This window comes from Natator depressus, chromosome 14 (assembly GCF_965152275.1).
Source record: "Natator depressus isolate rNatDep1 chromosome 14, rNatDep2.hap1, whole genome shotgun sequence".
NCBI lineage: Eukaryota > Metazoa > Chordata > Testudines > Cheloniidae > Natator > Natator depressus.
In genome coordinates this window covers 28292438-28309477 of record NC_134247.1, presented here as the reverse complement: position 1 = coordinate 28309477, position 17040 = coordinate 28292438, and the positions used below count along the sequence as shown (strand labels likewise).

The 17040-nt window shown below is 47.8% G+C and overlaps 1 protein-coding gene across 3 annotated transcripts in view; it reads right to left on the bottom strand.

Moving 5' to 3' along the window:
- Positions 1 to 2930: 2930 nt before the first annotated feature.
- Positions 2931 to 17040, bottom strand: part of LOC141998995 (uncharacterized) — a 29441-nt gene continuing 15331 nt past the window's right edge. For 2 of the 3 annotated variants that reach the window (XM_074972059.1, XM_074972057.1), the window contains 2 exons: positions 4544 to 4660; positions 2931 to 4246 (listed from right to left, as the gene is read on the bottom strand). In XM_074972059.1, the coding sequence (XP_074828160.1) occupies positions 3210 to 4246; positions 4544 to 4660 (1154 nt within the window). In that variant the 3' untranslated portion in view covers positions 2931 to 3209. The remainder of the gene's footprint in view (positions 4247 to 4543; positions 4661 to 17040) is intronic. The other variant, XM_074972058.1, reaches the window with a different exon arrangement.

Here is a 17040-nt window from a genome sequence, read left to right as displayed (position 1 = left end):
GGTCAGCTCCCAGACTGCTGCGCTGGGCATCACAAAATGGGGAAGAGATGGCCAGCCCTCTGTGGAGATAGAGGTGGTTAGGGACTATTTAGAAAAGCTGGACGTGCACAAGTCCATGGGGCTGGACGAGTTGCATCCGAGAGTGCTGAAGGAATTGGCGGCTGTGATTGCAGAGCCCTTGGCCATTATCTTTGAAAACTCGTGGCGAACGGGGGAAGTCCCAGATGACTGGAAAAAGGCTAATGTAGTGCCCATCTTTAAAAAAGGGAAGAAGGAGGATCCTGGGAACTACAGGCCAGTCAGCCTCACCTCAGTCCCTGGAAAAATCATGGAGCAGGTCCTCAAAGAATCAATCCTGAAGCACTTACATGAGAGGAAAGTGATCAGGAACAGTCAGCATGGATTCACCAAGGGAAGGTCATGCCTGACTAATCTAATCGCCTTTTATGATGAGATTACTGGTTCTGTGGATGAAGGGAAAGCAGTGGATGTATTGTTTCTTGACTTTAGCAAAGCTTTTGACACGGTCTCCCACAGTATTCTTGTCAGCAAGTTAAGGAAGTATGGGCTGGATGAATGCACTATAAGGTGGGTAGAAAGCTGGCTAGATTGTCGGGCTCAACGGGTAGTGATCAATGGCTCCATGTCTAGTTGGCAGCCGGTGTCAAGTGGAGTGCCCCAGGGGTCGGTCCTGGGGCCGGTTTTGTTCAATATCTTCATAAATGATCTGGAGGATGGTGTGGATTGCACTCTCAGCAAATTTGCGGATGATACTAAACTGGGAGGAGTGAAACACTATTTCACTAAGAGGGTAGTGAAGCACTGGAATGGGTTACCTAGGGAGGTTGTAGAATCTCCATCCTTATTGTTTTTCAAGGCCCAGCTTGACAAAGCCTTGGCTGGGATGATTTAGTTGGTGTTGGTCCTGCTTTGAGAGGGGATTGGACTAGATGGCCTCCTGAGGTCTCTTCCAACCCTAATCTTCTATGATTCTATGACATGCAACCTTATTAAAGCAGAGAATGAAATCTCCTCCCTAGAACAGAGCCATGCAGAACAAGAGGCTGAGATAAGATTCCAACATTATGATGGGACTTGATTATGACTTGCTGGGAAATTTGAATGTTTTGTGTTCAGCCACTTCATTTAAGTTTGATGTTATACACCTAACCTCCTCTTTTTCTTCTCTGCTGTGACTTCTCATTCATCCCTGATAGTGTTTTTAGGCTGGAATCCACCAAAGGACTTAAGCCTTGTGACACTGAGTGTTGCAAATGCCTAACTTTTGGGTACCTTGAATATCAGAGAAATAGTTGTGGGATCCACAAAGACTGAGTTATGTGACCAATCCCCTTACAAAATGAATGAGGAGAGAGGGGTGCCTTAGACTAGAATCCCCAAATCCCCGCACATTAATCATAGAATATCAGAGTTGGAAGGGACCTCTGGAGGTCATCTAGTCCAACCCCCTGCCAAGAGCAGGACCAATCCCCAACTAAATCATCCCAGCCAGGGCTTTGTCAAGCCTGACCTTAAAAACTTCTAAGGAAGGGGATTCCACCACCTCCCTAGGTAACGCATTCCAGTGTTTCACCACCCTCCTAGTGAAAAAGTTTTTCCTAATATCCAACCTAAATCTCCCCCACTGCAACTTGAGACCATTACTCCTTGTCCTGTCATCTGCTATCACTGAGAATAGTCTAGATCCATCCTCTTTGGATCCACCTTTCAGGTAGTTAAAAGCAGCTATCAAATCCCCCCTCATTCTTCTCTTCCGTAGATGAAACAATCCCAGTTCCCTCAGCCTCTCCTCATAAGTCATGTGTTCCAGACCCCTAATCATTTTTGTTGCCCTTTGCTGGACTCTCTCCAATTTTTCCACATCCTTCTTGTAGTGTGGGGCCCAAAACTGGACACAGTGCTCCAGATGAGGCCTCACCAATGTCGAATAGAGGGGAACGATCACGTCCCTCGATCTGTTGGCAATGCCCCTACTTATAGAGCCCAAAATACTGTTAGTCTTCTTGGCAACAAGGGCACACTGTTGACTCATATCCAGCTTCTCGTCCACTGTAACCCCAAGGTCCTTCTCTGCAGAACTGCTGCCTAGCCATTCGGTCCCTAGTCTGTAGCGGTGCATTGGATTCTTCCGTCCTAAGTGCAGGACTCTGCACTTGTCCTTGTTGAACCTCATCAGATTTCTTTTGGCCCAATCCTCCAATTTGTCTAGGTCCCTCTGTATCCTATCCCTACCCTCCAGCGTATCTACCACTCCTCCTATATCCAGTTATAGGGTTTCACTCATGTGTGAATTCTCGTATGTCTAACAAGGTCTGAGCTTTGACTGAACCTTTGCCTGCAGTCAGAGTAGTTATAGGGTTTCTGTCCTATATGAATTCTCTGTTGTGAAATGAGATGTGAGCGTTCACTGAAGCGTCTCTCGCAGTCAGAGCAGCTGAAGGGTTTTTCTCCTGGTTGGATTATACAATGTCTGTTAAGATTTAAGCGTCGACTGAACCTTTTCCCACAATCGAGGCAGTTAAAGGGCTTCTCGCCTGTGTGTGATCTCTGATGTACAATACGGTATCAGCTCTGATTGAACCTTGTTCCGCAGTCAGAGCAGCTATTGGCAATGTTCCTTCTAATATTTTACATCCATGTACAGAATGAATTTTGTTATGTGCACCAATATGGAGGTGATGTGTGGCGGGGGTGGGGCCCGAGAGTTGTGGTGCATGGGGGTGAGGAGTCTGGCTGGAGGTGTGGGCTCTAGGGTGGGGCCATGGATGAGGGGTTTGGGATGCAGGATGGGGCTCAGAGTTAGGGCAGAGAGTTGGGGTATGGGGGGGGTGAGGACTTCAGGGTGGGGCCAGGGATGAGGGGTTCAAGGTGTGGGAGGGGGCTCAGAGCTGGGGCAGAGGGTTGGGGTATAGGGGGTGAGGGCTCTAGTTGGGGGTGTGGGCTCTGGTGTGGGACCGGGGATGAGGGGTTTGGGGTGCAGGCTGCCCCAAGGAGAAAAGACTCCCCCCAGCCCTCTCTCACCGCACCAGCCTGGGGTCAGGGGAAAGCACCTCTCCGTGTCTCCCCATCCACAATAGCTACGGGTCTGGGGGAGAGGCACTTCTCCCCATCCACAATAGCTCCGGGTTGGGGCCAGGGGAGAAGCGTCTCTCCCCACCTGGGCAGCCCTTGATAGCCTGCTGTGCAGTTTAGAGGGAACTTAGGTTATAGGGTTTCTGTCTTGTGTGAATTTTCTGATGTGCAATAAGGTGTGAGCTTTCACTGAAGCTTTTCCCGCAGTCAGAGCAGTTACAGGGTTTCTCTCCTGTGTGGGTTCTCCTATGTCTAACAAGGTCTGAACTCTGACTGAAGCTTTTCCCGCAGTTATAGGGTATCTCTCTTGTATGTAGTATCTGATGTTTAATAAGGTATGAGTTTCGACTGAACCTTTTCCCACAGTCAGGGCAGTTATAGGGTGTCTCTCTTGTATGTATTATCTGATGTTTAATAAGGTATGACCGCCGGGTGAACCTTTTCCTGCAGTCAGAGCAGTTATACGGTTTCTTTCCTGTGTGGATTGTACGATGACTGTTAAGATTTGAGCGCCGACTGAAGCTTTTCCCACAGTCAGAGCAGTTGAAGGGGTTCTCGCCTGTGTGGATTCTCCTATGTCTAACAAGGTCTGAGATCTGACTGAAGCTTTTCCTGCAGTCAGGGCAGTTATAGGGTTTCTCTCCTGTGTGGATTCTCCTATGTCTAACAAGGTCTGAGCTCTGACTGAAGCTTTTCCCACAGTCAGGGCAGTTATAGGGTGTCTCTCTTGTATGTCGTCTCTGATGTTTAATAAGGTATGAGTTCCGACTGAAGCTTTTCCCACAGTCAGAGCAGTTGAAGGGCTTCTCTCCTGTGTGGGTTCTCTGATGTTCAATAAAACTTGAGTGCTGACGGAAGCTTTTCCTGCAATCACTGCAAGTGTAGTGTCCCTCTTCATGGGGGATTTTCTGTTGATTGGTTTCTTTGTTTCTTTTCACCCCCCTGCTCCTGTGAGAGGATGTACTCCGTCCCTCCCCTGGATGGTTTCCCTGCTGTCTTTGTGGCCTGCGCTGACTCTCGAAGGTTTCTCCCTGCTCAGGACTCTGGGAAACACGCTCTTCAGATCTTCCCCATAACATCCCACGCAGTGACACTTGCTCAGGACCTTCCTGCTGAAGACTTTCCTCGCTGTTCTCATTCACTGTCCCCTCCCCTGTGGGATAGAGAGATAATCCAGAAAGGAGTCACTCTCTGTTCTTGAGGGAAAGGAAAACTCTGAAAGGGGAACAGGAAAAGGGGGGAACACACCCAAATAACAGCTGGGGAGATTGAAATATCATGAGCTGAGTTCATTCTCCTTCCTCAAAACCCCTCCCCAGAGGAGAGAATCCAACTTTCCTTCACATCCTCTCACTAGAGATGAAGACAGGCTGAAGGGTCACATACACTTGATGAAAATGCAGAAGTGACATCTGCTATGAGGTTTGAGTCAGTGTAGCTGATTCCTCACCTGTGTGGGTGTCGCTGATGATCTCCCCTTCCTCAGAGCCCTGGAGATCTGGGACCCACAGCTCCTCACCTCGCTCCACCCAAGATATCACATTAGGTTTGGAAATTGGAAATCCTACTTGGGAAACAATTAATCAAGTGTTTATTTTGTTCATTAAGGTCAGTCCTATTACTACTTCCAGACCCAGGATCTGAGTCGCCTACCCAGAGAGGCTCCTTCCACATCTTACAGAGACTGGGCTATAGATCGTACAAGATCCCATGACACACTCATCTGGAGTAAAGGTGCATCGCCTCTGCCTTGGGAATGCCCCAGCTTATGCCCCAGGAAAGTTGAGCATTCTGCTACACTCTAGGATACAACTGAATCTCCACCACGGCCCATTCCATTCCCCGCATCACAGGCCAGAACACATTACTTAAAATGTGAGCTCCTGTGAGGGCTTGTAGGTCTGAAATCAAGGCCCACAGGCAGTGCTCATACTGCAGCTGCCACTTGGCAGATCACTTAAAGCTTGCAGAGAAAGGAGTTAGCAGAGTTCTAGCTCCCCAGGGGCTCTGTTCACAAAGGTCCTGACTTGGTGGGGAAAGCTAGCCCCACTCCTTGGCTCGGATGCACTACTTAAACCAGAAGGAGAGAGAGGAAGTTGTCTGAGGAACGAGGTGAATCCTTGGCTGGCTGCTTCAGACCCTCCCTATACTCCAAAGTCCTGAACCCCTTACGGCCTGTGCCTGGGTGGGGCCCTCCAGCTGCCCACAATAGCTGCTGCTCCCGCAGCTGGCCATAGTGGCGTTTGGCTGTGCGGATCCTCCCGGAGTGTGTGTGGCTATTGCTGCAGCGGAGCTCCCCCTCAACTGCTTTGGTCCTACTCTGCCAGCAGCAGCAGCAGCCTCTTTGTGTTGTTTCCCAACCTTCCTCGGGTGCCCAGTCCCCCACCTCCTTCACCTTTGTCTGGGTGCAGGTGGCTCAGTCACACCCCTCTTGGTTGGACAGAATCTACTTTTCACATTTTCATATCTTGTGGGCCCATTCCTCACACATTCAGCCAGACTCCTTCTCAGACCTAAGTTCCCTCTACGCTGCATGGTGCGCAGCTGCCTGTTAAGCCCTGCGCATGGGCTCAGGACTGCAGAGGGGAGAGGCGTCCCTCCCTGCTGGCCCCAGCACGGACCTGCCCCAGACTTGCCACGGCTGGAGGAGAGGAGCCCCTCCCTCGGCCCAGCCCAGACCTGCCAGAGCTGCTGCAGTTGGGGAGAGGCGACTCTCCCCCCGAGCTGCTGTAGCGAGAGAGGGCTGGGGGGAGTCCTCTCTCCCCACCGCAGCCCCAGGGCAGCCTGCACCCCAAACCTCTCATCCCCAGCCCCATCCCAGAGCCCGCACTCCCAGACAGAGCCCTCATCCCCCCACACCCCAACACTCTGCCCCAGCCCTGAGCCCCCTCCCACACGCCAAACCCCTTGGCCCCACCCCACCACATGAATTTTGTTATGTGCACCAATATGAAATCCATATTGGTGAACATAACAAAATTCATTCTGCACATGGATGTAAAAAATTAGAGGGAGCACCGTCTCGGACCATCATTTAGTCTTGGGAAGGTCCCCCTGTGACATTATATGATTAAAATATGACCATGTAAATCATTCTTGCTACCACTGTTATACAACTGGAACAAATCTTGTGCAAAGTATGTCATGTGAGGTGTCAATGGAAAAGTTATGATTTGCTGACTATGATTATCCTGTTTGTATGTGTATATCATTTTTGTATCTCAAGTTATGAATATTGCCTATGTATGGGGGGAGGGATAGCTCAGTGGTTTGAGCATTGACATGCTAAACCCAGGGTTGTGAGTTCAATCCTTGAGGGGGCCATTTAGGGATCTGGGGCAAAAATTGGGGATTGGTCCTGCTTTGAGCAGGGGGTTGGACTAGATGACCTCCTGAGGTCCCTTCCAACCCTGATATTCTATGATTCTATGATCTCTATTTCAAATGTGTCTGCTCTTGTTGTTATACCCACAAGGTAGTTTACATCTAGTGTAGCCTGCATATTGTGAATAGAGTATTCTGGTTGATGGCCCATCAACAAAAACCATGGAAAAAGCTCATCCGCACCTGATGGACTTTCCTGTGGACGTTTCAGCCGGACTATGGGTAATGCCTGCCATGACTCATCGAAGTATGCAAGGGCATGTGACCAGCTCATGTGTCACTAAATTCCATCTTGTGCCTGTACTTTTCAACTAACTATGCTGGGGGCTTTTCTTGGAACAATGAGTTTCACTCCACATGGCAGAAACTACAAAAGGCCCTAGGAACATCTTCATTTTTCCGCTTTCCTGCTCTGATCTCTGGACTATGCACTTATACTAATGGGAGCATTCTAACCAAAGGACTGAGGACCTTCCAATCTTTTAGAAGGAAGCAGAGACTTAACAAGCCAGCAGTTTATGCCATCACTGCTTCAAACCTGATACAAAAACTTTGCAATGTGTGTATGTATTTGATTCCTTTAACCGATTTTAACTCTCCCCTCTTTCTCTTCTCTTATAAATAAACCTTTAGATAATTAGATACTAAAGGATTGGCAACAACGTGATTATTGGGTAACATCTGAGTTATATATTGACCTGGGTACGTGGCTGGTCCTTTGGGACTGGAAGAATCCCTTGGTTGATTAAATTGGTTTTAAATAGCCACTCATCATTAAGTCTAGCCTTTGGGTGTTGAAATAAGGACTGGAATACCCAAGGAAGCTGCCTTTCTGACTTCTTGTTAGCCAGTGTGGTGAGACAGAAGTTTATTTTTGTTGCTGGTGTGGTATATATGTTATAGAAGAATAACTACCAGTTTTGTGATATGTCTCTCCTACTTCTTAGCAGTTTGTCCTGAATTTGGTATTCTCAGTTGTGACCCATGGAGGCAAAGTTTTGGTAAAATCCATGGAACCAGGTCAATTAAACTTTGGATCAGAACCCCAAACTAGTCAAAAATTTGAAATTTTATATTGAGAGTTTTGGTGGTTGAAGAGTAATTACAATGAGTGAGCAACGATCATATGAGGGTCCTGACAGAAAAACCCTGGAAGATTTGTGCTCCCGAAAGGCTTTATCCTTTAAGAAGAAAGCCACTGATCAAGCACTGAAAAATCTGCTAAAGGACTTTGACTAGAAAGAGGGTAACCAAATATACCCCAACACTGCCACCTTTTATGTAAATGCTGTTACTGTGAGCTCAGGAGGAGGTAACCATAAATTGTGCCAACGCTATGTATGGGGGTGGCAATAGGAAATTCCTAAAGAGTGTAAAAATCAATGGTAAAAGCTGTTTAGGGCAAGTTACAGCTTCTAACATCATTCTAGTTCAAGCAGATCTTGTCAAAAGAGGAAGATTATTTACCAGATAAGAGTGTAAAATTTTGTAATCCTCTTATGAGTTTACTGTGAGTGTGCCTTTAGCCAGAACCCACCTGGAATGGAATGGTAGTAAACATGAAGTTATAATTGGTGTAAGGAATGTATTGCCTACAGATCTTTTAACTGGGGGTGACATTAAAGCTTTATTCAAATCAAGTTAATACCATGAACCAGACAGACACGAAGTATGAAGGTATGCCCTGTGCTTTACCTGCTACTAGTGTGGAGAGTTATGACCAGGAAGGGACTGATCCTAAACCTGTGTCGATTGGTTTGTGGTTGCCGAAGCAGCAGAAGATAGAGAGGCCCACCTGTGCCATGTTACATGTGGGGGCTTGTCTGGGATCCTGAGCCAATGGACGTGGTTGGCAGCCTAGAGATGGAGGAGACCCTGCAATGGCTTGTAAAACAGCAGGAACAGATGCAGAAGACCCTGCAAGGCTTCCAGCAGTCCCAGCAGGCTGAGAGACAGGCCTTACTAACCTGGCAGGCAGAACAGCAGAAAAGCCTACAGAACTTTATGAGAGAGCATGTCAGCGTGCAGCAGCAACTCCTGCAACGAATGGTGAGTCCTGTGGTAGTGGATGGCACCTGGCCACCAGCCTTGGGACTCTGTAATACGGGCCCGGCAGATGACCTGGATGCCTTCCCCACTACGTTCGAGTGGGTAGCCATGGGTGCCAGATGGGGTAGGGCAAACTGGGCCCTATGGGTGGCTCCCTACCTGGTGGGAGAAGCTCAAGTGGCCTACATGGCCTTGTGTAAGGAACAGGCCCGGAACTATGAGATGGTGAGGGTGGCCATCCTAGACTGGGTGGGCCTGTTGGCAGAGTAATACTTTGCTACAGGGCCTCCCAGAGAATATCCAAGTCTGGGTCAGACAACATCAGCCAAGTACAGTCGATGCAGCAGTCAAGCTGACCGAGGAGTACACGGAGGCAGACGTTCCCCGAGGGGAGCGCCGACCCTATAAAGACAAAACGTTGGGGAAGAAACCCCTTCCTGGGAAAGGCCCAGAGAGGAAGAAGGAACCCTGAGGAGCTCCCATTAGAGCCGGTGCGATAGTTTGCTGGCAGTGTGGGTGGCCAGGACATAAAAAGTGGTACTGCTTGGATATGGAATGTGGCTGGGTCAAATTTTGTGGCTGGACTAATGATGAAGGGCAGACAAGGGGGCAGGGGCTGTCCACCATCCCAGTGCATAGGGGCCTGGTGGATACAGCTTCAGCCTGCTTGCTCGTCCAGAGGGGCCTGATAAAACAGCACTGGATGACTCCAGGTGCATAGATGGCCCTGGAGTGTATCCACAGGGACAGGAGATACTGTCCGGTGGCCCAGGTGCCCCTAGAAGTGCAGGGCAGCTTTCAATGGAAGTGGATCGGGGTAGTAGAGGGGTTACCATACCCTGTTATGTTAGGTATGGACTGGGGCCCTCCCCACAGAGGGAGGAGGAAAGGTTCCCCGAAGGAGGAGGCGGGCACTCCTAGACTGAGAAGCACCGGGGAGGAAGAGGAGCAAGGTCCTTGGGGTAGCGAGAGAACCCTAGTAGCATGAGAACCCTAGACAACAGAGCCCAGATAGGGTAGACAGAGGGGAAGGAGGTGCGGGGCAGATGGCCAGCCCAAGCCCCTTAGAGGAAGAAAAGGGGCAACTGGAGCTCCCCACAACACAGATCCCAGGAGAAGAAACGGGGACCCTACTTGGTGGCTTGGGAGAACCCGAGGCCCAGGGTTTCCAGCAGGAGGTTGGGGTTGGCCCTGACCCCCACTGAAAGAAAAGGGAATAAAGGAAAAGGGATGCCCGCAAAGATGCGATTGGTGTGAAGATCTGTGGGTGGTGGCAGAGCTATGGGGACATCCACCCCCCGACCAGTGTACTTCCTGGGGTATGAAGGAAACCCCAAGAGATGATGCAGGTGATTGTCCGAAAGAGGGGGAAGAGACTTCCCAGGACGAACCCCATCAGAAGGGGGCAGAGAGGCTAACTGGTGATTCATAAGGGGGGAGATGTGTGACAGGGTGCTGGCTAGGAAACCCTGAGCCAGACCTCTGTCACACCAGCTCCAATCAGGAAAGGGGAATTGGAGCTGGCTGAGTAAGCCCAGGCCTAAGTAGCAAATAGGGAAGAGCTGCCAGCCTCGTTAGCCAGGGACTACATAAAGGCTGGAGGGAAGGAAGCCAGGGGGAGGAAAGGGAGGAGTCAGGGAGTTAGAGGCCAATCTCCCCTGCTGGCTGCAGAAGCTAGCGGTCCCTGAGGCCGTAAGCCTGATGCTGTCTGTAGCTACAAGGTGGTAGGAACTTGTACTGTAAATAAAGCGCACAGGTGATTGCACCAAAGCAGAGGTGGTTTGTGGGTGCAGAAGCGGCAGAAGATAGAGAGGCCCACGTACACTCTGTTACACTTGGAAACTTGCTGAAGACTTACAACACTGATATCCTCATGTTGCAAGAGACCCATGTTGGCAATGACCAACAGGCTAGGTGCTACTGTATCTATGGATAAAACCTAACGACTAGCCATTATCATCCTAAATATGGCTTGGCAATATACATCAAGGACACCATTACAGATTTTAATATTATCCCATCAACCAAAGAGGAGACCACCTTTACCACATTACCAACATCTATAAAGCCCCTAGCACAAGATGGCCAAAACCAGTGCTACCCAGCACTCTTATTCCATGCATCTATGCAGGTGATTTTAATAGTCACCATGCTATGTGGGGCTATAAAACAAATGAAACCGATGGCGAAAATCTCATGGACTAGATATCTGCACAAGACTTACAACTAATCTATGAACTAAAACAACAATCAGCATTCCATTCAAGCCGCTGGCAATGTGGGTACAATCCAGACCTAACATTCATGTCTAAAGACCAAAGTGGTAACACACATCGTAACACGTGAAGGACAACTGGCATTTCCAAACAGCCAACACAGACCTATAATGATCCACGCAGGCATTGAAATCCCTGTGTTCTTTCCAAAAGAGGTACTATGATGGAATTTTGCTAAAGCTGATTGGGATGCGTATAAACAAACTGTTGAGAAAACTGTTGCAAAGATTCTAGCAAGACTGGAATGCTATCAACGGTTTGCAGAAGTAGCAGGAAAGAAGAACATTCCCTGAGGCTTCCGGAAAAAGCACACTCCCTGCTGGACGAGAGAGACGCAGGAGTTGCTCCAGCAATACAAGCAGACCAGGAACTCTCACACCGCAAAAGCCTTGCTACACTCCCTTGACACAGCAAGATGCCAGTGATGGCTTGAGTGCATGCAAAATCTTGATTTTACAAATTCAAGTTGTCGAGCCTGGACACTACTACATCATCTTGGGGCCACTAATCCCACAGAGTACTGGCCACCAAAAATCCAGCCAAACTCAATAGCCTCCAAACTGGTGGAGAACACAAAAGGACCACTTGATAAACACACAAGAAGAGAAGTGTATCCGTTGGGGGGAGGGATAGCTCAGTGGTTTGAGCATTGGCCTGCTAAACCCAGGGTTGTGAGCTCAATTCTTGAGGGGGCCATTTAGGGATCTGGCCCAAAAATTGGGGATTGGCCCTGCTTTGAGCAGGGGGTTGGACTAGATGACTTCCTGAGGTCCCTTCCAACCCTGATATTCTATGATTCTAACAACTTTACTGAACACTTGCATCAATCCCCGGAGGAGAACCTTCCACTGCCAACACTGAGGAAGTGAAAGAAGGACTTGCTGTGATGAAAAAAAGGGAAGGCTGCAGGCCCTGACGGTATTCTGCCAGAATTCCTCCACCTTCTGGATCTCAAAGGACTCCAATGGCTAGCAACGTTGTACTCCACTACCTTAAGGACATTACGGATCCCTGAAATATGGCGTGAGGGATGGTGCTCCTGTCATGCAGATAGGATGTGCTAGTAGTATAAGGGGCCTACCATCAATCAAACATAGACCCCCCCCACCCCGTCCCATCAGGCCTGACCCCTCAGGCCCTGCCCCAAGGGGTATTATTTCTGGGGTCAAGACGGACACATGACCAGAAGCAAAAGGTGTCATGTGACCCCTCTAGGAACTCCTCCCACCACCCTCTACCAATCAGGATTTTTTTTCCCCCATAGGACCGCCCTGAGAGGAGATTTAACCAGTGGGGGGAGGGATAGCTCAGTGGTTTGAGCATTGGCCTGCTAAACCCAGGCTTGTGAGTTCAATCCTTGAGGGGGCCATTTAGGGATCTGGGGCAAAAATTGGGGATTGGTCCACTTTGAGCAGGGGGTTTGGATTAGATGACCTCCTGAGGTCCCTTCCAACCCTGATATTCTATGATGCTATGAGTTCTGGGGCAGGGTGATCCATCCGGAAGTGGGTCACGTGACCGCTCTAAGAACTCCTCCCATCACCCTCTATCAATCAGGATGGGTTCCAGCTGCAGAGGACCTCCCGGAGAGTGGATTTAATCAATCGGGGGGAGTTCTGGGGCGAGGGTGACCCTCCCAGAAGAGGGTCATGTGACCCCTCTAAGATCTCCCCCTATTGCTCTCTACCAATCAGACGTCCCAGCACCTCTGCTGCTGTAAAAGGAAAGTTAGCAAGAGTCCAGGCTATAAGCAAAAATCAGACCCTGTGACAAATATGCCTATTTGCAGGTTCACTGTCCAATACATGAACTTGGCAAAAGCAGGGCTGGTTTTACAAAAACACGAGCACTCCTAGGCACTAAGGAGTTGAAGATTTTTAAGAGCAGGTCAGACAGACACCTGTCAGGGATGGTCTAGATAATACTTAGTCCTGCCATGAGTGCAGGGGACTGGACTAGATGACCTCTTCAAGGCCCTACCACTCCTACGATTCTAAGTATTCATGTAAACACATTCCAGAAGGGTAGTATGAGAACACCCAGATACAAGGTTATGGTGTAAACACATTCCCAGAAGATGATACAGGGACACACTGACCCCTCCTAAGGATAAGGTCAGCATGACAAGGGAATGGACAGAGATGTTTTGATTGAACCTACAGATGCATCTGTAGTATGCAAGGTCTTGGAAAAAATTTTGAAGGGAAAAGTAGTTAAGGACATTGAGGTCAATGGTAAATGGGGAAAAAATACAACATGGTTTTACAAAGGTAGATCGTGCCAAACCAACCTGATCTCCTTCTTTGAGAAGGTAACAGATTTTTTAGATAAACGAAACGCAGTGGATCTAATTTACCTCGATTTCAATAAGGCATCTGATATGGTTCCACATGGGGAATTATTAGCTCAATTGGAAAAGATGGGGATCAATATGAAAATTAAAAGGTGGATAAGGAACTGGTTAAAGGGGAGACAACAACGGGTCATACTGAAAGATGAACTGTCAGGAGGTTACTAGTGGAGTTCCTCAGGGATCAGTTTTGGGACCAATCTTATTTAATCTTTTTATTACTGACCTTGGCACAAAAAGTGGGAATGTGCTAATAAAGTTTGAAGATGACACGAAGCTGGGAGGTATTCCTTATACAGAGAAGGACCGGGATATCATACAGGGAGATCTGGATGACCTTGTAAACTGGAGTAATAGTAATAGGATGAAATTTAATAGTGAAAAGTGTAAGGTCATGCATTTAGGGATTAAGAACAAGAATTTTTGTTATAAACTGGGGATGCATCACTTGGAAGTAACAGAGGAGAAGGACCTAGGAGTATTGGTTGACCACAGGATGACTATGAGCCGCCAATGTGATATGGCTGTGAAAAAAGCTAATGCGGTCTTGGGATGCATCAGGAGAGGTATTTCCAGTGGAGATAAGGAGGTGTTAGTACCATTATACAAGGCACTGCTGAGATCTCATCTTGAATATTGTGTGCAATTCTGGTCTCCCATGTTTAAGAAGGATGAATTCAAACTGGAACAGGTACAGAGAAGGGCTACTAGGATGATCTGAGGAATGGAAAACCTGTCTTATGAAAGGAGACTCAAGGAGCTTGGCTTGTTTAGCCTAACCAAAAGAAGGCTGAGGGCAGATATGATTGCTTTCTATAAATATACAGAGGGATAAATACCAGGGAGGGAGAAGAATTATTTAAGCTCAGTACCAATGTGGACACAAGAACAAATGGATATAAACTGGCCATCAGGAAGTTTAGACTTGAAATTAGACAAAAGTTTGCAACCATCAGAGGAGTGAAGTTCTGGAATAGCCTTCCAAGGGGAGCTGTGGAGGCAAAAGACATATCTGGCTTCAAGACTAAGCTTGATAAGTTTTTGGAGGGGATGGTATGATGGGATAGCCTAATTTTGGCAATTAATTGATCTTTGACTATTAGCAGTAAATATGCCCCGTGGCCTGTGATGGGACGCTAGATAAGGTGGGATCTGAGTTAGTACAGAGAATTCTTTCCTGGGTGTCTGGCTGGTGAGTCTTGCCCACATGCTCAGGGTTTAGATGATCGCCATATTTGGGGTCAGGAAGCAATTTTCCTCCCGGGCAGATTGGCAGAGGCCCTAAGGGTTTTTCACCTTCCTCTGCAGCATGGGGCATGGGTCACTTGCTGGAGGATTCTCTGCACCTTGAAGTCTTTAAACCACGATTTGAGCACTTCAGCAGCTCAGACCTAGGTCAGGGGTTTGTTACAGGATGGGTGGGTGAGATTCTGTGGCCTGCATTGTGCAGGAGGTCAGACTAGACGATCATAATGGTCCCTTCTGACCTTAAAGTCTATGATTCTATGAATGTAAAGGGTGGGAACTAACCGCATCAGAGGGGCAATACATAACTTGTTTGTAACAGTGTATAAAAGAGGGGTGACAGAAGGGGTATCTTTGGCCAAGGAGGGAGCAGAAATTCCCACCACTCACTGAGCTGGTCCACTGTCACAGGCATACATGTGTTGGTGTACCTGTAACCATTGAGCCGGGACACTAGTACTATGCTTTGTTGGCAATAAACCTGGCTGAGCATCTTCCCATGACCCGAGTCTGTGGTGTTCTTGGGCAGTTCGATCGAGGTCTCCTGCGTCAGCTAGCTGCACAGAGCTGGTGCAGCACACAGAGAGAACACACACGCGGCCAACAACTGATGACACAAGGCATGCCTTGTGAGGTATCATTTAAAAACTCATAATTTGCTGATCAATAATATCAATGCACGTAGCAGTATTGTATGTGAAGTTATAAACATAAGCTGCAATCATAACTAAAAATATGTTTTACAGGTAAGTCTGTTCTCCAGCCACCACATTGAAAACTCACTTAAAATCACTACCAGTATCTCAAAGCAATCAGCTGTGCACAGATCCTGCTCGACTACACGACTGTGATGGGTTGGATCACAGAACCCCCCTTGGGGTTGCCAACTGATGTGCCATGACTAATTCTGCCCCTGCTTTCCCTGCCAGCTTGAGACTCCAGCACCCTGTCTTGCTAAGCCAGACACACCAGTCTGCTCCAACACAGACCCAGGGTCTGAACCATGTGCCCCAAAGCTGCAGACTTAGCTGAAAGCAACTAAAGAAGTGTTCCTGCCTTTAACACTCAGATGCTCAACGCCCAATGGGGTCCAAACGCTAAATAAATCCATTTTACCCTGTGTAAAATTTATACAGAGTAAACTCATAAATTGTTTGCCCTCTGTAACACTGATAGAGAGATATGCACAGCTGTTTGCCCCCCCCCCCCCGCCAGGTATTAGTACATACTCTGGGTTAATTAATAAGTAAAAAGTGATTTTATTAAGTACAGAAAGTAGGATTTAAGTGGTTCCAAGTAGTGAAAGACAGAACAAAGTGAATTACTAAAGCAAAATAAAATAGAACATGCAAGTCTATGTCTAAGAAAACTGAATACAGATAAAAACCTCACCCAGTAAGCTTCCTTTTACAGACTAGTCTCCTTCTAGTCTGGTTCCAGCAATCACTCACACCCCCTGTACTTACTGTCCTTTGTTCCAGTTTCTTTCAGGTGTCCTTGGGGGTGGAGAGGCTATCTCAGATGAAGACAAAATGGAGGGGTCTCCCAGGGGCTTAAACAGACTTTCTCCTGTGGGTGGACCCCCCACCCCCTGTGTAGAATCCAGCTACAAAATGGAGTTTTGGAGTCACATGGGCAAGTCACATGTTCACATATGACTGAGTTTTTTACTGGCCAAGCCACATTCCTGGGAAAGCTCAGATGTGGATTGGCATCTTCAAGATCCATTGTCTGTTAAGTGCTTCTTGACTGGGCATTTAACTTGCACATTCCTTTCTCAAGAAGCTGACCAAATGCCTACTAAGGCTACTTTGAAATCAAGCCAGTACACAGCCAATATTCATAACTTTGAATACAAAAATGATACATGCATACAAATAGGATGAATAGATTCAGTAGATCATAACCTTCACAGAGATATGTTACATGGCATATGTAGCATAAAACATATTCCAGTTATGGCATATATATATATATATATATATACACACACACACACACACACACACATTCATAAGCATATTTCCATAAAGCCTTATGGGGGGCACCATCACAGTGGCCAAACCAGTTCCTCAGGGACAAAGAGCAAGCTGATGCCTCAGTCAGGTGAAAACAAGGCTGATGGACCATTACCTGCTCAATGGCCATTCTTTGGCAAGAAATGGGGTGGGACAAAAATCTACATCCTGGCAAAGAAAAAGCATGGTTTCCATCCACACAGACTTCCTGTCGCCTTGCCCCCAGCTGGAAATGCTTCTTCTCAAAGGGAGGACAGGACTATAAAAAGGGGAAAACACCCCAAGACCCCCCTTCCCTGTCTGTCTCTGGCATCGCACCTAAGACGACAAAACAGCTGTTGGACTCTGGGGGAGGGTCCTGACCTAAAGAGTTTGGTCTGTAAGACTGCTGAAAGCATGTGATGAGAAACTTTGCTTGAAGAGAATACAGTTTGTTAAGAGAGGAGTGTGTTGGGGTCACCCTGAGGTAATCTTTAAGGCTGGTAAAAGCCAGGGTGTGGCAGGTTATCTGACTGTAACTCATATAGACATAGCTGGGAGTGACAAATGTTTTTGTAAAAGGAAATCATGCCTCATCAATCTATTAGAATTCTTTGAGGGGGTCAACAAGCAAGTGGACAAGGGT